Source organism: Anoplopoma fimbria, chromosome 11, assembly GCF_027596085.1.
Source record: "Anoplopoma fimbria isolate UVic2021 breed Golden Eagle Sablefish chromosome 11, Afim_UVic_2022, whole genome shotgun sequence".
Lineage (NCBI taxonomy): Eukaryota > Metazoa > Chordata > Actinopteri > Perciformes > Anoplopomatidae > Anoplopoma > Anoplopoma fimbria.
This window is the reverse complement of record NC_072459.1, coordinates 1,532,120-1,554,739: the sequence shown is the minus strand read 5'-3', so window position 1 is coordinate 1,554,739 and position 22,620 is coordinate 1,532,120. Positions and strand designations below refer to the sequence as shown.

The window sequence follows — 22,620 nt, the reverse complement described above, 5'->3', positions numbered from 1 at the left end:
TCCTTGGCACACACAAAAAAACACATCAGTCCAAGAGATTTATAAGAGAGGACAACGACTATGTTGAACTCTAAGGTATCTTTTCTTTCAGTAGGACAACTGGAAATATAGAGCTCGTTTAACACAATCAAGGCTCAACAAATGATGCTTACTATAATTGACCTTTTCTCAATATGCAGGCTTGCTTGTGAGTGAATGCATGTGCCCATAATGTCATGCAAGTCTTGTAATTGATATAAACCTTGTGTTCAGAATGTCAGACTGCCTCCTTTAATCTTCCTTGGCACACACAAAAAAACACGGCGCAGAGCAGCCTATCAGTCCAAAACCCAAAAAAATGATCATCATGCCACTGATTTTATGCTAAAAAATATTCAATTATTCTACCAATTATTTCTTTAATAATTGATTTGTGCATAGAATGTCACAACTAATGAAAAATCTCTGTTTGGAGTTTCCCAAAATTACATCTTCACATGCTTTGTTTTGACTCAAAAATATTCCGTTTACAATCGTAGAAGATTCAGAAAAGCTGCAAATACTCACATTTGAGAAGCTGTAAAAAGAGAAAGGAGGTGTTTTTTTCAAAGACAATTTTCCCACATTGTGGACAATAAAGTTGAAAACTAATCTGTGAAACAGCCTGACTAGCTGTGTGTTTCTTTACTTTTTTTATTCTACCAATTATTTCTTTAATAATTGATTTGTGCATAGAATGTCACAACTAATGAAAAATCTCTGTTTGGAGTTTCCCAAAATTACATCTTCACATGCTTTGTTTTGTCCAAATAATTAGTATTTGTGGTTTTACGTCATGCTTCAGTTGCCTGAGCAGTGGTCGTAAAGGTCAATATCAACAGGTCAACCTGGCTGGTGTGTGCATTCTGGCACTGGGACGTTTTCAGCCAAGCACACATTACATTACATTACAGTCATTTAGCAGACGCTTTTATCCAAAGCGACTTACAGTCAGTAGTATGTTACATATCATTCACCCATTCACACACTGATGACAGGCTACCATCAAGGTGCCACCATCAGACTCTAACTAACATTCATCATCCAGTCCACACCGATGGCAAGCCTTCAGGAGCAACTTGGGGTTAAGTGTCTTGCCCAAGGACACATCGACTGCCGAAGCCGGGTATCGAACCACCGACCCTCTGATTGGAGAACTACCTTGCTCTCCACTACGCCACATCCCTCCTCCTGACATGCTGGGGGGTCAAAAGTGAAACATTGAAACGTTCTGGTCCCTTAAAGTTGACCCACATTAAAGCATAGTTGCACTTTGACATACAAACTATTTCCACAGACTAACCTGCACAGTCCCTTTGTTTGATAGCAGGTATGTGAGACGACTGTTTGTGTCTTGGCTGGTGTAGATAGTAGATAATAATGTTCCCATTCTCACAGAAACAGAGGAACATCTGAGTATATGAGATTTTTCTGTAATCTAAGAAAAATATTTCAAGATAACAATGTTTGCCCACATCATAACTGTTAGAGAGCCCAGCATGTTCAGGAATGTTTCTACAAAAACACTTATATGTAAAGTAATCATATGAAAGTGTGATTCGGACTATGTTTTGACTCATAAGTGATCCACAGAGCCCATCATGTCATCAAATGTCTTGTTTTGTCTGACAGTAAAAGAAATACAATGTTCTTTAACGGTAAGACAAGAAAAAGGGACAAATCTCCACATTTAAGAGGCTGAAACCATCAAATGTTTGGCTTTATGTTTGGAAAATGAGTCTCCATCTTACAGTGTGCAAGCTGCCAGATATTTTAATCTGTCCGTTCTATCAGAAGGCTTTACACCCACATGTCTAAGGAACGTGTGAACGTGTTAAATGCTTTGGAAAGACGTTCTAGCGCTGACTGGATGCTTTTAGAGAGGCTGGAGAACGAAATCCTGTTCTCTTTGATGAGATTGGACTGTTCTTCTATAGCTGCAGTCTGCTTGTTCTCTGCAGCATTGACTCCTCTTTTCTTTTATTGCTTTTTCAAACAAAATGACCGGTGTGTCTCCGTCCCATCCCGTCCCTCAGGTGGTACAGAGGATCAAAGCTTTGGACAACGAGACCAGGTTGCTGGTGGTGGACCATGAGACACATGAAAGTCTGCGCAGCCTCCGACTCACAGCCACAGAGGAGATGGCCGTCGTCGGGGTCGGGGCTCCCTCCTCCTCCTCTCCCCCCAGCCTCCCCCTCACCGGCCCCGTCGTCGGTCCCGTCCTCCCCCAGCAAGAAGCGGGAGAACGGCTCGGTGTCCAAGCAGCCGGTCACGCCGAGCAGCCAGGTGCAGAAGCCCACCAGGAGGTCTCCGTCGAAGGCTGCGAAGAAGGTAGGCTGGTCCTCCTCCACACGAGTGAACAGTGTTCATTCTCCACTCTGGCTCTCTGTAGTGCTTCTGTTGGATCAAACAGAGGTGTGTGATTGTTAAGGGAGGATCTGTAGCTGGATCTATAAGCATTAATCAATTAAGATGTGAGGTTCTCCTGATGTACTAAAATGAATCTCATTATTCTGCCGAGCTGCAGCCTCTTGGACGGTATAAAGAAACTGAGGCCCGCTCTCAGGCTGATGGAAGCTGATTTTAAACGTATACATCTGTCAGATAGACATTTGAAGTCATTTAGTGAATCACAACCTCCCGAAGCCACGGTTGATATGAAAATTGCTTGTTTTGTCCAACCAACAGTCCAAAACCTCTAGAAATTCTGTTTAACATCAAAGAAGACAAAGCAAATCAGCAAATATTCACATATTGCTGGAAATTGTGATATTTACAGTACGAAGAAATGCGTGTTTGCTTTCTTGCAGTGCGTTAAATGAGAAGATCAACACCACTCTGATGTCTGCAAAGTAAATATGAAGCTATGGTCAGCAGCTGATTAGCTTAGCTTAGCATAACGACTGGAAACAGGGGGAAAACCTGGCTCTGTCCAAAGGCAACATAAGTCAGCCTATTAACACAAAAGAATACTTGTTTGTTTTACTAGTACAAAAACAGAACTGTCAAAAGTAGCTACTTTTAAATCAACAATAAGTCTGCTCACCAAACCCCTGAGTCATCAAATATCAAATATGTCCCTGGCTGCTGTCCTTATCCAACCAAATGTATTATCCATTAATCATCCTGTTCAAAAGCTTTCACAGAGGGTTATGTGAGGGAATATGAACTAATCTGACCTGCTGCCGACTGTGTCTTCATATTTAGTCTACAAACATGATAGCGTAATCAATCTTCTCATCTAGCTATCAGCAAGAAAGAGCACAGCAGATGTGTTTCCCAAATTCTACAACTTTTCTCTTGATATGTGAGGTTCTTGCGTTGTTAAAATTAAAGTCAGTGAGAATCTTTTTCATCAGCGTAATAACTTAGTTCAGCAACAAATAACTAGCTTTAGACGGAGTTTCCTCAGACCCTCAAACAAAGCACTCCTAGAGAGATTTGTCAACTTCCAAACACAAGAGTTAAAAATACTAAACGCATTAGCAAACAGATTGCAGACACTGAGTCATTCCTTTGAGCAGATTCTCCTCAGCTCAGACATGCTTTCACCTCAGACCTGTTCTCTTGATGCTCTGCCAGTTTACAGATTAGATTAGGGGACGTCTGACAAATTTTCCATCCTGTTCTGCAGCCTTACATGCATGTGGCGTCAGCTATGTCTGTTCATTAATGTGTGTGTCCTGAGGGAAGAACATGGCTATCTGAAAGCGCTCCAGATGTTGTGTTAAAGGTCAAACAGGGCACTAGAGGTCAGAGGTCGGGACCCGTCAGATGTTAGGAATCTGGCAACGGACAACGCAGTGACTCTGCAGAACAGGAAATCCACAGAAATCGTAAAAGATATGTATGAATAAAGCGGCGCGCTGGGAGATTTTCTGAATGCCTTTGTGTGATAGATATTGCATTTATTGTGAAATGATATTCCAGAGGGAATGTTGTTTTACAGGTCACTCACATCTCATCTTCCTGTGTTTATTCACACTCGCTGTCACAGTTGGTTGCATAATACTCAATAGTCATTTGATACATTTTAGTTTTGGGTTTTTATAATTCCCTGTTTTTGTTATTCCCTGTCGACGTGGAAAACAGGATGTGTTTCCGTCCGCTCTGTCTCTCCTGGAACACAAAGATCTGACAGACTTTGGTTTCACATGGCCCGTATCAGCGAGACGAGGCGGCTCGACTTCTGCTTTTTGCATTTACAAAAACATGTGTTTTCACTTAGGTCTGCCCAGCCCGTATGTGAGCCGCACTCAGGCACCATTTCTACAAGAGCAGTGACAAGGCCAATCAGTTAACTCTTAAATGTGTGTGTGTGTGTGTGTGTGTGTGTGTGTGTGTGTGTGTGTGTGTGTGTGTGTGTGTGTGTGTGTGTGTGTGTGTGTGTGTGTGTGTGTGTGTTGTTTGTTGTTTTTCTTTGTTCGGCTCTGGCTTTGTGACCTGTGGACAGAAATCCCAGTGCCTGGTGGGGTCGGATTGGCCCAGCTTAGGTTCAGGAAATGCTGAGAGGTCTCTTGTTTCTCTCACTCTCTCTTTAGTGATTCTAATGAGAGGATGGAAAGAAAGTTTAGCAGGACGAGCCAAAAGGCATCAGCAGTGCGAATGAAAAGCAGGAAAATTGGACGACAGTGTTTGAGCTGCTGTTGGGACATTGATTTGAAACAACATTACTTACACTTTGACCATAAACCATCTTTTGTTGGAGCTGGGTCACTGAAACCTGCCTCTGTCACTATATTAATGAATTACTATAAAGAGCTGGACGTCTCTGTTTCTGTCCCATCTCAAAGGAAGCTACAGATTTGCCGACTCAGTATTGACACTGCACGCTGATACAGCAAATCATGTCTTGTGTGTGTACTAGTCATTCATCCATGTGGCTGGCAAGGCGCTTTGGCAATCAGTGCAATGTAATTACCACAACAAAAGCAGAGGGGAAAACAGACTGATCAGCAATGGAAGCATTAATCACCAAGTGAATAATCGGAGCTAAAAAGAATAGATGTCGTTTTTTACAGCTGTAAAAGTCTTCTCAGATTGCTGTGAGACGTTTCAGTGAGACTTGCTGAGAGCAGCACATTTCTACTCATATTTTTAATGTCATGAAAAGGCAGCAGAGAAAGAACGATGTAGCGATGGAGAGCATGCAGCTTTTGGACTGAGGGAACTCAAGAGGGAGAGCAGCCAATAACAACCTTGGAGATTATTTGGAAGGAGTTTCAGGAAGTAGGCCCCCCTCAGTGGAGTGGGGGAAAGAAAAAGTTTGCAGGGTAGCGGAGAGTGGGAGAGTTGATAGTACTTGGCACTGTGCCTACTGTATGCTAGTATGTCAGTGATGATGGGTGTCTTTGTGCCTTTGTGAACTGCAGGTTGTCAGCACCTTGTCTTCTGCTGGAGGTCGTAAAATAGTCTGTAAACATTCAACTACTGTGCCTGTTTTTTTACTGCATTTGACTGCCTGCTGGCTCTTAACTCGCTACTCTTAAATATCCTCGGAATAGGGGCCACAAGTGATAACACAGCTTTGTGCATATCCAACCCCCTGCCACTACTCTGCGGTCAGAGACAAAGTTATTCTGTGCGTTCTTTTTGGGCATCAACCTCACGTTGAAATAAGCCTAAACAATTACTCCAAGTCACAGGTAGAGCTGAGACTCGTGCTGTAAACACCTTCATAGATTAAAATAAGAGTGTATCTGTTGGGGGAAAAAACCCATCTGATACACTCTAGAAGGGGAATCAGCCAACTGTGGGTTGTCTTCGTTTAATCACATAATACAGCAGTGGTCGTCGCAGACTCTACTGAGTGCACCTTTCTAATTTTGACGTTTTTTTACTTCCAGTTTTAGTTAAAGGTGGGGAATAAAGAAAGAGAGGTGAGGAATATAGTGTGCTCGATGTGAAAGGAACTTGTGAATCATTGAAGAAAGATAACTCCAGAACCTCCGTATTAAAGTAATGCAGTGATATCTGTCTGTACAGTCATGTGTACATTAACTATTAGCTAATTCAGCATTATTTTAATGGTGGCAAAATGTAAACCAATATGAGCTAAAACTGCAGACACAAGTGCCCCACTTCCTACCCCCATACCCAGCCCCCTACTTAGGCCGACCACACCCATCATCAAACACGTTCTTCATTTTAATCTTAACTTCACACCTGTAAAAAGACGCTATTGCTTTTGCAAAATCTGTTCACCGACATATATGACAGTGAACCTCTCTGTGAAAGCAATAGGATTTGTTTTGCAGCCACAAATTTCAGTCTAAGGCCCTAAAGGACACACAACATAGACTACACACACATTCACAGGCACATTCACAAGGTCACAGCTGAAACATGGGTAGACATGTAGCCTTTTCTGCAACTGTAATCACTTGCACATTTGCCCAATAAATTTCCCCACTAGGGGTTTCGTGTTTGTGTATGTTTGTGATCCCAGGGTCACATGACACTGCCTCTATTTTTCCTCTGTTTTATTGCCACTCATCCACTAGGTCTCTTTTTTTCTGCATTTTTAACTCAATATCCCAAACGATAAATCATGACCAGACAGCAATTTTCTTTAATTTGGCTCATTTCTTCACCAAAGCTCTCCGGCACAAATACAGTTGAGCCACGTTGGGCTGTTAGAAATCCAATGTTCAGGTCTTAATAGGCAATTACTGTTGACCATGACCCACAGTGAATTACACGACGTTATATAAGCCTGTTAGGTTTCGGGCTTGTAATAGCCGAAAGCTGTTTTGTTGTTGGCCTGAAGAAGGGCAGATGTTGGAGATAAATGCTGATGTCACTGAGAACATCACTCATTTTCACTACTTTTAAATCAACAATAAGTCTGCTCACCAAACCCCTGAGTTTAAAGTTACATCAAATATTTCCCTGGCTGCTGTCCTTATCCAACCAAATGTATTATCCATTAATCATCTTGTTCATTTAGTGCAATATGTGCAGTTAATAGAACTGAATTGCTGGAAAAGCAGCATGTAAATCTGTGAACTTTCACACTGAAAATAACTCTGTGTATAAATTCAACTTCGTACAACCTTTGACAGTTTAGTATTAATGGTATATTGAAATTGAAAGCCCAGTAAAATGAAGTGGGCTCTATAAAGCAGACCTGAACTAAACCTCAGAGGGTAAAAAACACTTTAAAGACGTATTATCTCAGTCCATCTCTCTGTGACAAGATCAGAGGAAATTGTATTAAACTGAAGCATAAGCTTTCTTTCTTAGCTGTCGTGTCTCAAAGTATTTTCTGTTCACATTCTTGCTCAATCATTTGCTGACACACAGACAACTAAAGACATCTACCACAATGACTTAGCCTGTTTCAGTGAGAAAGGAAGAGACGTTTCAAGGACGAGAACATTACTACTCCAGTTTGAGACGTATTATTTCACTTAACACACAACTGAGGTGCCGGTGCTCTGGTCTTTCTCGCCTGTGCACACACACACACACACACACACACACACACACACACACACACACACACACACACACACACACACACACACACACACACACACTCATTTGCTCAGGCGTGTCATGTGGGTCATTGAAGCTCAAGATAAAGTGTCAGGTGTCACTTTCTCACCAGAACCTTTTCTTTTTATCTCGCAAGCACACACACATGCAAAAAAAAGAATCCCAACATTTGCATAATCAATCCAAAGTTCTGAGATATGTTGGATTTGTTCATCACATTTCATCACCTTTGACTTAATATTATGTCGTGCAGACAAACGGATAGGCAGAAATATACAATATCAGATATTTACAGCCACACAGCCTCGTCTGAATTTCCCCTCTGTGTTGGAGGCCTCCACCACACACACACAAACATACTGTGGTCTTTTTCTGTTGTTCTTTCCAGTTCTGCTGTACTTGTGGCTGGTACAGAATAACACAGGGCTTGTTAGGAAGGAAAATCTGTGTGCTAGAAAGATACCAACAAAAAGGAGGGATATAGTGTATAAGTGTGTGAGAAAGAGAAAACAGGCGTCAGTATCTTTGTTTCTCTTTGATATGTCCATTATGAGTTTGACCTTTTAATATGGTCATTTCAGAGAGCTTTGAAACTTTGCTCAGTCAGACACAAATCAGTATGGAACAGTAACAGTAGTCCAGGTGACTGGTCCAGCTGCATACACACAGACTAACATGTGAACACCACTTTAAGTTGTAATAAACTTCACTACATCATGAGTAGGATTTGCAGAGGCCTGCTAGTGATCATCAGCTCCCCGTAGAGCACACACACACACACACACACACACACACACACACACACACACACACACACACACATCTGTTAAAACAGTCAGAGTGAGAGGAGGGGGTGTGTTTGTGGAGGTGGTTTTTGTGAGTGCACATGTGTCTGTGCACAATCGAGAATGTAATACAGCTTTGTGTGAAGATTCACAACACATTATGTTTTACTCAGTGTGTGTGTGTGCGTGTGTGTGTGTGTGTGTGTTTATGTGCATATTTGCTCATCAGCTGTGGGAGGACGCATGTGTGTCACAGGTGGTGAAGCCTTAACAAACTCCATCCAAACACCAGCAGAGACTAAACAAGTCCAACGTGGAGACGATGTACTCACGACAGGCCCAGCAGTTTTCACAAAATCCTCCAACAGAACTTCTAGATACTTCAACCTGTGCATATTTGTAGCATTGGAGTGAAAGAGATCTGTGTGGGAACACCACGGACACGGAGCGCTGTTTTTAAAGGTCAGGGCTTGAGGTCATGGGGTCAGAACTGAATAAACACAAATAGTAAAACTTGTGGGAGAGAGAGCAACAGAAGAGATGTCTTCGGTGACAAGACAAATCCAGAAACACTGATCTCTATGATGATTTTCATCCGTATATAGACCCACAACTGCAGGAATCATTTGTTTTAAACTCTATCTCAATTATTCCTCCATCTCTTCACAGATGTCTTAAAGATGTTTACCTTCATGACAACATAAACTGATCTAATTTCTTGTTGGACACCTAATTTCTTCAAATATCCTTGTGGCCTTGGTATAAAAACACAATCATGTCTGTCCGTATGAGACGATGGCTCAGGTTAGACTACCTGACATCTCTTCCTTGTCCTGCTCCCCGACTCAGTCTCTCATGTTGCCGGAGGATAATTGGGAAAAGATGTCTCCTGCCGGCTCTAATGAAACAGCACATAACACAGCAGTTGTCTGGAGGTAGTCAGCACTTCAGCCGGTGTGATCATCTGTGCATGATTTCTGCCCGCCACCCAGATGTGACCTGTGATGGAGATAAGATAAATGTGAGGTTGTTTCTCTTTCTGTTGATTCAACCAAACTTTTGAGAACGTGTGCAGTAGGATACTTTTACGGCCGAACAGTGGCAGGACAGTAGGTGTGGGAGAATAGAAACAACGTCAAAAATCATCTTCAAGTCTTTCTTTTTGGCAAAGAGGAGGCATTTAATTTGTTTCAGCTTTATTTTACCTGTCTTCTAACAAAACTTTTCCTGTTTACTTTAATATTAAGGATTTTTTCTTATGATATCAGATGAAATATGAAGTTACATACATTTGATTTTTAAGTGACTGTACAATGGTGAGAGTATCTAAGTGTGTAATGCTTTTTACTAACATCTGGAGCTGGTGTTCATGACCTCCTCCACCCCCCTCGTTTGAATACCAACTGTGTTACATCAAGATGCAGGGGTCCAGATTCAGTGTGTGTGTGTGTGTGTGTGTGTGTGTGTGTGTGTGTGTGTGTGTGTGTGTGTGTGTGTGTGTGTGTGTGTGTGTGTGTGTGTGTTTGAGAAAGAGTAAACCAAATTCCTGGAGTAAAAACACAGTGTGTAGGATGTGAAAGGGTCGCGAGTCGGGAAAGCATATGTGCATGTGTGTTTGTCTGGGGAGTAAAGGAACAGAAAGGGTGGAGTTAGTAAGGTGGGTAATGTAGGAGAGATGTGAACAACTGAGTGTATTGTGTTAAATGTGTGTGTGTGGGTGTGTGAGTGAACACAGCTGTGTGACTCCGTGTATTATTTCCCCATGCAGAGCTGATAATATATTCTAATGTTGCCCTTGTTAACCCAGAAGACATTGAGCTGACTGTCTCTCTGCAGACTCAGTTTACCAGCAAAAAAAATAGTTTGACTTCAACAGCAAATGTCTTTTTTTTTATGGATTAAGTTGCAGTGATTACATCATCTGATAAAAAGTATTAAAGAACATCTCCTGATCTGTGGTCTCAAGTTTCTACCAGACAAGGCATAGCATTGCTCTACTAAAGGTGATAATAATCTATTCTTTGGTGGTGATGCTGGTTTAGGATCGGTCCAGAATTAATCTACATTTTTTCATTTCTTGATTTGCAGACACTCTCTGTTGTCCTGCCCCTCTGAACAGTGGAGTATCTCAAGGTTTAGGTCCCCTTCAATTTTTTTCGTATCTTCATGCTTCGATTTGGCTGAATAATAAACAATCCTAACATTTAGCTTCACTTCTATGCCGACGACACACAACTTTATGTATCTATAAAATTCAGGGACAACCTTCCGGCCGACGTCCTTCAAAAAAGCTGTCTATTAAATTCCTTCAATTCATGTTTAAGTCATTAAACACATACATTTTATAACCTGTGTATATCTGTTAAGCTTAGAAATGTAGGAGTTATCTTTGATTAAAATCCAACTTTTGATAATCAACCTAATATTGTTTTGAAAATCATCACCCTCTCACTTTGATATGGTTATTCAATCTGTGTTTTTTCCAGAAGCGGCAGGCACTACATTTAGACTGTTAGCAGAAAGACATATAGCTCACATAATTGAGAACTTTTAAGGTTTTACTTTCAAAGTACTTCACGGCTCCAACATAAGCTCAATCTCAGATCCTGCAACAAAATGCTGCTAGCAGTTATCTGATACAGACTTTAAATATTAAAATGTGTCTTGTCAGTGACTTCCTATAAAAAAGGAATTTCTATAAACTTGCATTTCTTCTTCATACAAATGCAATTTATTGTTATTTTTATGATCTCAACCATGATTATAATGATTATGAAACTGTAACATCTGAGCTCCTCCTATCCACAAATAGTTACTGTAGCAACGGAAGCCCTTGACAAAAATCTTCAGCCTTGTTTATAGATTGCACTTCTTTTGTTCAGCCTTCACTGGGTCAGAATGTGTGAAAACAGTCTCTTATTCTCCTGCCATCTTTGAATCATCTCTGAAATCCCTTTTTGAAATCATTAACACTTGTATTTTCACATTGCACTTTCTATCCAAACAAATAACACATAATGTCAGTTTTTGGAAACATCCTCTCATGCTGCTTCTCTATCTCCATTTTCTCAATCTCATCTTTTTGTAACAGTTTGTCTTCCATACTCCCTGTCACTCTGTCTCACTCACCTAATTGGCTCACTCTGTTCACCTGCCTGTCACTCTCTCTCAGTTCACTCCGGCCACTCCCAGTTCCACTTCCAGCTCACAGCCCCGCCCCCTCTCTCTCACCACACTCTCCCTCACTCATCTAATCAGCCTCATGCAGTGCACCTGTCTGCCACACCCACCTCATCAGCACCATCCCTCTCACCTGCTCACTCTGCTGCACCTACACCCTGCAGTATTTAAACCCCAGTCAGTCACACACTCGCAGCCAGATTGTTCGCCGCATTCATGCCAGACCTTCCAGCAATTTCCCGTTGCCTGATTTCCCGTTGCCGACCCTGCCTGTCTGGACTTCCCTGCCTTGCCTGTGCCCCGGTCAACGACTCAGCCTTCTGTCCCCGACCACCTTGCTTTTGCCTCGGTTAGCCACCTTAGCCTTCTGTCCCCGACCACGAGTTTAGCCTCCGCTTCCTCTGGTTTCCGTCTGCCTGATCCCCTGCCTGTTTCCCACTGAGTCTTATCCTGCCTGTTTGTTTGCTGTTTGTCCCACTCACAAATAAATCTGCTGCACTATATTCCGTGTCCAGTCGCACTGCTATTGGGTCCACACTACCCCTCCCTGACACTTTTAACGATCAGTTGTTGGATGTGGGAATATCAGTGGAGAGTAGGTCGACTGTAGCCGGGCCGAGGATCGATCGCTGTGCTGCCCACACAATAACAACGCCAACAAAAAAAAAAGACTGTAGATACAGAGAATTCTTTATTTACCTCATTATCGCTGATGGAGAAGTTCTTGTGTGTTGCTACATGTGTTTATGATTTAGTGAGCACACATATACTTCAGTTAGAGTCACAACTGTGCTGTTTTACAGGTTTAATCATATCTGTACTGAGCTCTTATCGTCACTCCTCACCACTCGTTCATGTTCAGTCTCTTCACGTGTTCACAGCTGTGAATCAGCACACGTTCCCACACATCCAACCACACAGTGTTCACACACACTCTTTGCTGGAGTCCAGTAGATGTGATGGGAGAGAGGCTTTCTCTCAGTGTGGTTAAACTGGGAATTCTGTCGACCCTTGAGAAGTTAAAGAACGAGAGAGGTAGCAGAAAGGAATCTCCCTTAATTGAATCATTGTGCTCTGGAAAGAAGGTGAAATAAGTGTATATCTATCTGCTGTCTCCTGCAGACACAAACACAGCTACGTACATCTCTGGCATGATGTCATCTATGAGGCCTCTCCCACAGAGCATGTTTGTGTCTCTATAATGTCAAATGTACAGTGCCTCTTCACTGCTATGGTATCCAGAGGTTAAAAAAAACACACATATAGAGCTGCAACTGATTATTTTATTATCAATTAATCAGCTTACTATTTTCACAATCAATACATTTTGTGTTATATAAAGTGTAAAAAAAAAAAAAAAAAAAAAAGGCTGTTACAGTTTCCCAGAGTTGCCAACGAAGTGACGAGAGATATCTGCCACACACTGATAACATGGGTGTGGACACACACACACACGCACATACACATATATACACATACACACATACCTCATCGCCAACATTAACTGCTGTCCTGTCAGCTGTGAAAACAAAGGTAAATGGAAATAGTTATCTAATGATCGACTGAAATAACCAAAGAGGAGAAGAGGATGAAATAGACATATCAACCTTAAAAATCTTACTCCCTCATCTGCTACCACACACACACACACACACACACACACACACACACACACACACACACACACACACACACACACACAACAGCACATAACTGCTGAATATGTCAGCCTCGCCAGCAGCCCACACATTTTAGATTGACATTTAAATGCAAATTGGTAGAAGTGATGTATTCTGCAGCCACAAATACATTTTGATGTGCGATACTTAAAGATGCAAGAGGGACAGAAAGAAAAAGTGAAAGGGTTTTTGAAGAATCGGGACGGAAAGTATGTGAGAAACTCCATGACAAGGAGGGTGAAAGTCAATATGAGATTAAGGAAGAATGGAGTGTTGAGAGGTAGTGAGAGACAGGATGAGAGAATGTATGAGAAGGTTTAAAACCACAGGTTTGACTTCTTCTCTCTCTCTCTCTCTCTCTCTCTCTCTCTCTCTCTCTCTCTCTCTCGCTTCTGCAAACAGGTCCATTAAAAAATTCAATCAATTTCTTACAGCAGGTTCTCATGGAAACTGAAGCTGCATTCTCTCAGAGAGGCTCCATCGGCGTGACATGTACAAACACTTTTGTTGCCATGTTGCCAAAGCACTCATGGCATCAAGTCAAGAAATCCTTATGATGATAACTTGGTTAATTATGGTCCCATTTACTTTTTACAGAAAGGAAAATCTGAAAAACAATTCAATGAGGAACAAAACTTTACCCCAAAATGTGCTCTCTACTAATTCATTGAATTGAAACAGCATCTTCTACGACGCACAATTACTCTATGTTTCTCAAAAATATAATTGCTGACACACTGTTTTTTACATTTTTTTATCAAAGGGTTCTTCAGAGGGAAGTAGGTTTCCTCCATATTTTATTGCTCAAATGTAAGATCGATCTAACAGCAAGTGTGTTAGAGTTTTTGGATTCGGTACTTTGTTTCTCGGCTGCTACATTTGAACCCTGAAGGGACAGAGAAGTCTTGACATTTTTGCAAGAAAGTGAATGAGATACATTAGAATGGGTCATTTTTTTTCTTCCAAAACATTAAACTTGTGCTAAATAGCAGGGGTTGAACTTTGCAACCTCGAACCTGAAGGATCCATGGACCCAGAATTCTGGCTTTGAGTCCAACACAAGTTGCAATGACAGATCTGACTATTGTCATCAGACTACAGTACAGTGTGACAACTTGCTCCATGACTATTGCAGTTTACCAGTTTCCCAATCTGTCATGTCGCTCTCTGGCTACGTTATTCCAGGTGATGCATTCAGTTTTTTTGTTACACATTCCACCTCAGTGCTCTTCTTTTTCTTTCACTCAAGAGTTATGATCTCAGGAAACACTTAAACAGCAGGTACCACACATCTAACACACACACACACACACACACACACACACACACACACACACACACACACACACACACACATAGACATAGAGGTTTTGTAAACAGATCTCAGCAGGTCAGTCCTGTTGGAGCACGATGGACACACAAATACACAGAGCTAGCCTTCGTATCACGGAGCTGTTACGCAATAATCCACAACACCAGTGGAGCAAACTGTTGGTTATGGAGACCTCTGGTCGGTCCTCGTGTTCTATCTGCTGCTGCTTTTTTTCCTCCTATCCCCCTGTCCTTCATCTCATTTTTACAAGCTCCAAATCCCTCTCTGGTTTTGTACAGCTGCCTGTCATTTCCTTTTCTCTCTCCCACTCCTCTCTCTCTCTCTCTTTCGCCCACTGAGAACTGGCCAGATCTTCTCTTTTTCCTCTCTGATTGAGCAACACTTAAAGCAGCTGCAGATGCACACACACAGACACACACTAACAATTTGAGGGTTAGCGCTGTCAGGGCCATAATATCTGAGACACAGCAATCTTCTTAATTTGGTGAAGCCCTTTTAAATGATCCTCATATGGGCTTTGCTTACACTTTTGAAAAGCCAGGAAGTCTGCATCGTGCTGTCAAACAGACGCTGAGAAACCTAAACACAAACTATTTAAATCTCCATTTAGTCTATATGAAACATATGTATGTATTAAAAGTACTCTGTAAATACACCTCAGAGGGAACTGGCTCTGCTGGTCCAACTGCTGCCTCCATGACAACTGGTTGTCAACCATGACATCAGCAAAAGTGCCATGTGCTGCTGTTGTTTGTTCTCCAGTCAAAATCAGCAATGTTTCCATTCAGAGCTCCATTTTCTATTTGATTTTCTAGGTATCATAGATAAACTCTCTGCTGCTTCCAGGCAAATGTCACTTTGTGGGCATTTCAATCATCATGTAAAGTTAAACGCAGAGATGTAATCTTTTTTTTCAGGGCTAACTGACATAAACAAAATCAGGCTTTTCAGGCTACGTTGTCTCCTCTTTACGCTTGGATTGTTTGGATGGTTACCATAGAAAAAAACATTCGCGGAACAGTCAATCGTAAAAAGTGACGCAAACAGAGGAACACACTAGAATGAATCCTCCAACTTGATTGACATTTTATTGTTGCAAAAGTCTCTGTTTTCTGCTGTTTTGAACACTGGAGGCCTTTGGTATTTTCTACATTGAATGCCAAACCGGAAAATAGACTGTCTGCTCCAGCTGATTTTTCTCCAAGCTGGGCAACAGTTTTTAGGTCACAGAAGATCTCTGGTTGAGTTATGGAAAGTCATTAAAAGAATTACATTAAAGCCGTGGAACAAAAACTGACAAATGAACTTGCTAGTTTAACTGCAGATAAGATTTTTACTGAAAATGGTTTGATCCAATGCTTTCTTGTTTGTTTAACCTGCCGTCTACGTCATACTGTATATGCTCGTTTATTTTGTTTAAGTACTTGCATCTGAAGTTTCCACAATGGTGAGTGTGTTTGCAGTGAGTATGCACATGGTAATCTTAAAATAGTTCCTTAGGTAGTATATGCTGTCACGCATGTCCTAAGCAAACCAAACACAGCAGGAAAGACTGCATACTTTTGACTCAGGGCTCAAAGGAAACTTGACCTGCTGATTTATCAGAATGGGGATATTAAGTTTACGTTAATCCCCTTTTGGGAACCTTGCAAGTGAGAGCATTGTTGACTAAATGCTTTGCGTGCTTCAATACACACACACACTGGATTTAAAGTTTCTTTGTAGCAACTCAAAGACACGTAGAACAGCACACATGCACACACAAACACACACATGCATGCATGTCCGTACACACTTCATTGTGTTGTGGGAAAACAGGGAGCAAATGATCCTTGGCTGTGAAAGGGTTAACGGTGGTCATGATGCATCCATCGCAGTCGGCCACCGCTCAATTATTCAACAAGGTGAGATCTAGTTTCATCAACTGCCATCACCACTGCCAGCAGACGGATGAGGAGGGAAATACACAGATAGACACACAAATAACCACTGGTGATGAAGATGTTTTGATAAATAATAAGCAGTAATGTGGATTTATGACTAAGTGGGTAAAGGCAAATAATAGAACAACCAGAACAGTCAGGTAAGCCTAGAAAATGACATCACTTGACTGTTATGAAGCCTTTAAAACCAGGAGAAGTAAGCCATATAACGATATTACAATATCCACAATCACTAGACAATATCTAATCTCTGTCTCATGTCTCGATATTATTCTAATATGAATATATATTCCAAGCCCTAATCTTGAGACAGCGTTTTCAACCAACTAACGAAGCAAAATAGTTAAGCAAGCTACCAAAAGTTGATAAAATGTGACAGTCAAGCCAATGACATAATGTTTAGTAAAAACTGAAAGCTTGTTCGGCATAGCAACAGTAACTAAGTGCAATTTAAGCTCAAATTTCAATTTAGACATTACATTCATGTCCCCTCTAAAAAGCTTATAATTTAGATAAATGATGCTCCCCCTAAAAAAGTAGTAAACATTGCATAACCCAACCACAGAGTCAAACACAAGTATTGTGTGTAGTCACAGAGACCGACAGAAACAACGGCTGATTGTGACAGGAAACGAAAAGAATCCATGGGACGTCACTTGTCCCCATTGACAGCACATCCTCTCAGTGTGCCACAGAGAGGTCAGTGCGTGTGTGTGTGTGTGTGTGTGTGTGTGTGTGTGTGTGTGTGTGTGTGTGTGTGTGTGTGTGTGTGTGTGTGTGTGTGTGTGAGAGTGTTGTTTTGGGACATCAAACTCCATAATGTTCTGCTGTGGGTGTGAAATATTCCTTGTTGTTTTCCATTATGGAGAAGCACCCTGATTTATGGCAGAATTTTCCATGTGAACATTCCCGAGCCTGGATCACAACATGGACACCAGTGTTTTCCCCATAGTTCCTACAGCGGGTCATCCCATCGGGGATCTGGTTTTCTTTTTTTAACAACCGATGCTGATAACCGTCCGCTTCCCTGATGTCCAGCATGTTTGCTGACAAAGGGGGAAAACATCTCATTTGACTCTCTGTCCAATCAAAACATTTTGCACAAAAAAACACGAGGTTTTCAACGCCCTCTGTTCAAACACACGTTGCGACCGTATTTCTTTCAATGGCCTCTCGGTTGTGCTGCAACTTCAGTCCCTCTGTGCCTGTTTGCCTGACGCTCTTAAAGTCTTTCAAACCAGGAGTCTCTGTCTTTTACATGTTTACACACAAACCAGACATCTGCATCCATCAGAGGACACACACAGTCGTGTTCTCGCCCTCCATCACTGACACAATTAATCTTCTTCAGATCGAACCCACTGCACAAAAAACACCAAATCTAAAGCCTCCAAAATGCACACAAACGTCAAAGACCGAGGCTGTAATAGATGGCACCGGCCCCAGGGGGTGATGAGTGCGGTGCGGCCCGGCATAGAGAGGCAGTCCGAGGTTAGATTGGCAGACACTTGCGTCCCCCCCCCCCACATAATGACTCCCAGCTGTGTTGCTCTCACTGTTTATGTTAGAGGAGTTCCACGGCGAACTCTTTTCCTCCCCGTGGTCACTGACTGGAAACTTCTGTCATTGATTTTTTTTCTGTTCAGCTCTGTGTTTATCCGTCTGCTGTATTTCTCTGCATACTCTTAACTCCACTGTTTCTTTTTTCTTGAACTCTCTTTTTCAATCCTCTCGCTGCATCTAATTTTCTATCCCTCCCACTCACTCTCTCCCTCCTCGCTAGTTTCTCTCCCTCCTTCTGCCTTTTTTCTCCTTTGCTTCGATGCTTAAACATTTGATTTTAAGTATATTTTTCTCCCACTTGGAAGATCTAAAAAAGCTGCCCAACCCATTCACTTCTTCTCCAGTGAGGAAAAGGAGGATCTAGAGGGATTCATGAGAGTTGCTGTTACTCTCTCTCTCTCTCTCTCTCTCTCTCTCTCCCTTCTTCCCAGATCACCACTAAAAATTCCTAAAGAACTCAGTGCCTGAAATGAAATGATATGTTGCCATCTGTGTAAGAGGGGTATATTTGCAGGCAAGGTTGTCGGGATCGAGGGTGAGCCACGATTCCTGACATGAATTTGCAGTAATCACACAGGAATGTTAAGGGTGACATCGAGGTCAAATAAATGAATAAGTTAAAACTGTTTTTCTTTCTTTCTGTCAGAATAAATCATAAACAATCCTCTCCTCTCTCTCCACGCTACAGAACCTTTGTCTCTCTTTCTCTCTCTCACCCTGCCCACATACTTTACATGTATTTTTAGCAGGCACAAGCTGGACCATGATGGTAGCTTCACATGCAGAGGAAACAAAAGACTTCTCATGTTGCGTAATATGATTGCAGATCTCTCCTATGCACACAATATGTGCACTGTATGTAGACCCATATTTGGTCACCCAACACCCACCTGTTGCCTCACAGCGAATATCAGCTGAGGTTACAGAGCTGGCAACCGGCTATCATCTCTCTCGCTGCACATTTCATTTCCCCCAGAGTGTAGGTGGTGAATCAGTGCGATTACATTGTAGAGCTCTGGGTGAAATTATACAGGTTCTATAAATGTCTTCACCAAGGCTGCTGGAGCTATCAGTGATCTGCTGGGAATGGAGAGTTTTGCTCAAAAACAAGCTTTATTAGAAAATATATTCTGTTACTGAATGGCTGTGCAAAACAAAAACATAATAAGAAGAATACATCTGTAATCAACCAAGAATGATGTACATTAGTAAACAATAATTGTATCTCATTCACAATATACAATGTGATTTTGTTGAATTGCATTTCCTTATAAACTTGTACATAAGACATGGACGTATAGTCACCGTGACCATTGATTTGTGGACTACGGTTCGACTTTTTTGCAGTCACCATCTTGCGTTTTGGAACAAGAAGTGACAAGGAGGGTGCAGCTAAGTACAACCGAAAACTGAAAAGGATTTAATTAACGTTCATGAACTTAAAAGACAATGTGAAAGGGTTAAAGTTATGAGACAAAAACACCCAGATCCAACAACACAGCGGAAGATATCTGTCAATCAAATGGTAGCCTTGCCCTAAAGCATCCCCTGCTTTATGGTCTGTTTGACTCTAAATGGAGCATCATTTACTAAATGAACATCATGCTGTATTGAAGAAGACTTGAAACTAGAGATTGAGACCATAAACTCATGTTTACAATGTTTACTGAGGGAATAAATCAAGAGAGAAGTCATTTTATCATCATGTATTTCACAGCTGTATTTTTGGTGTCTTATCTATCTATCTATCTATCTATCTATCTATCTATCTATCTATCTATCTATCTATCTATCTATCTATCTATCTATCTATCTATCTATCTATCTATCTATCTATCTATCTATCTATCTATCTATCTATCTATCTATCTATACAACCAGACTTCTTTTTGCAACCAGAGGATTCTCGTTACTGATGGCGATCAGAAAGAATGCAAGTTTAAAGCATTTCCACATTGGCTTCAAGATTCAGAACCGAGGATACCGCCTCTTTCCTTTACAGTAATCATTAGTACCTTGAGGTGACACTCACACGCGGTCACCCTACAGGCTTTAAAGGTGTTTGTTATAAACGGGTAAAGGGACTCAGCTGTGTGTTGAAGTTACCTGCTGTGTTACAATGCCTTGCAGACATCAGAACATCACACTGTCCTGCCCAATTTTCCTTCATGTGCTGCACCATTTAAATCCCTTTTATAGTTTTTTCAAGCAATGCAAATACGGATGTTGTGGTGTCGTTTCAGGCTACTTCCTAGATGAGAATGTTCACTCGACATGGAGCTCTTCTGCAATCTTCACATGATTGTCCTCATGAACTAATGGATGAACCTTTGCATTTATATTTGTTTGTTTTTTAAATGTATAAAAGACACGTACACACTTTTCTCATTCTCGTCCAGGAGGCTGTTGCCCAGGCTGAAGTCCAGTCCCAGTCACGGCCCCCAGTCGACCCGTCCGAGCTCGCTCCACGACTTTGCCACCTGATGCGCTCCGACACGGGCTACGGCTTCAACCTCCACAGCGACCGGTCCAAACCCGGACAGTACATCCGCTCCCTGGACCCGGGATCCCCTGCTGACCACGCAGGGCTCCGGCCACAAGACAGGCTGGTGGAGGTAGGACGGTGGAGCGTGGACGGAGTGTCATGACACCATAATGCAATCCAATACAGCGGTCCTGCAGTAAATCTACATATTGTCAGATTCAACACTCTTGTGATGGCGCTGTATTGGACTGCATTATACTACCATTGTTGCAATGAATGTTTAATGTTAACAAAGACTGATTATGCCCTTTGAACAGATACAAACAGTTCATTTCATTACTGATTGTTAGACAAAAAAGTAGACATACTTTTTCTTTTTTGTTTATATGGGAGTGTAGGTGTATCATGAGGAGTACAGATGGCAATCGGAAACAATTCAAAGATGATGCAGTCTAGATGATTGCAGGTCCGAATACAGATACAAAAGCAGATGTTTATGTGACATAAACAGATACAACGTTACCCCCCTAGTGTGTCTGTGTTCTGCAGCGGTTTGAGGGGTTTTATGTGTGTTTTTTAAGAAGTGAACAGGTGAGGGGAAACCTCCACAGTATTAGTAATAAGCTGGAAGAATATTAATATTAAGCATTATGTGAGCACTTTCACGCATACATGCATTTGCAGACCCAGGCAGATGAATGAGGAGATAGTTAAATATGTGCACACACTAATGAGGTGATTATTGATAAATGATCCTGGTTTAGTCTGGTACGTGACAGAGAATAATAGGATTTACTGGGTGCGAAAAAAATCCCTCGAGGGGCCTCTTGTAGCTTTTCATCTTTCCACTGTTTTTTCTGTCTGTTGTAGATGTGTTTGAACCGTAAAGTTGTTGCCACATTTCCACACAACCATCCAATCCCTTACCTCCAAATGAATTTACCTGTATGCTTAGATCACCTTCTCTCAGGCATTTACTCCACGACACTGCCAACCAGTGCTTATTCAGATAAAGTACAGTAGCTCTTGGCTGCTCAGAACATCACTAGAAGCCAATAGATGAATTTGCAAAGTGTTTGCATTGGAACTTATTCCTTTGTGTTTATTTAAACAAAAAAACAAGCATGTACGATAGAGGGAAAGCTCCTGAAATATTGGATTCCTACTACATTTTTACACTGGTCCAAAAAATCATTCATAATAGTTATATCCATACTGTTTGGAGAGTCTTAAAACTTGCAACAGTTCATGCATTCATGCGACCCCAACTACACTCATGACCCCATCTACATTTACTGTCACAGCTGTAATTAAGAGTCAAACTTGCGTCTGCTGCCAGGCCCCTGTTTCTAAAGATAACAGGACCTGAAGCCTGGGTTCAATCTACACTGTGTCAGACTGGAGAGAGAGAGAGAGAAGAGGCCGGTCAAAGGGGTTGAGGAGAGTCGGTTATTTATCAGTCTGATTGCATGAGCTGACGGGGTGAGACGGGGTGAGACGGGGAGGAGGATCGTGTTTGTATAATTGTCTTTTCTTATTAAACATAGAGAGAAATACAGGCAGAAGTTTGTGTTGAATAAAAGAGAAAAGAATAACTGAGAGCAAAGATCCAAGGACCTTAAGTGTCCTTTATAACAGATCACAAAGGCAGCTGCAATAAACAACATTACAAAGTGTCTGTCACAAACAGAGCCACATGCGTCTCAGTGGCTGTCACATAAAAGTTAAAGGTCATATATTAAAATCTCCAGAAGAGGAAATACTTGACAAAGATCATGACCGTTCAGTCAACTTTACCCCTCGTTAAAAAATTAGTAAAAAAAGTTGGCAGTAACATCATCATTTTCATCATAAGCAGTTTTTCATCTGAGTGTAAACACACAACATTCACCCTTCATTCCCATGACCTTTGGCCTTATGGCTGTAAATCAGGGTCCAGACCAGGCTGCAAAACAGGCCGAACAGCACCAGGAGGGTCTGAGGAGGTGATTCATTTAGGATCTCCTAAAATGTAAAGGAACATACTAATGCCCCTATGGGGATTTGCTTTGCACAAATGAATGAAATGTTTTGCATGTTTGCATATTTTAGACAATTTCACATCAGGTTTTGGGTTATATTCCTGAGTTCCAGG

General features: G+C 41.6%; 1 protein-coding gene across 1 annotated transcript in view; it reads left to right on the top strand.

The window, feature by feature from the left end:
• LOC129098240 (Na(+)/H(+) exchange regulatory cofactor NHE-RF2) overlaps positions 1-22,620 on the top strand; it is a 31,705-nt gene that overhangs the window by 748 nt on the left and 8,337 nt on the right. The window contains 3 exon segments of the mRNA XM_054607225.1: positions 2,055-2,197; positions 2,199-2,349; positions 20,401-20,616. Of these exon segments, the coding sequence (XP_054463200.1) occupies positions 2,055-2,197; positions 2,199-2,349; positions 20,401-20,616 (510 nt within the window).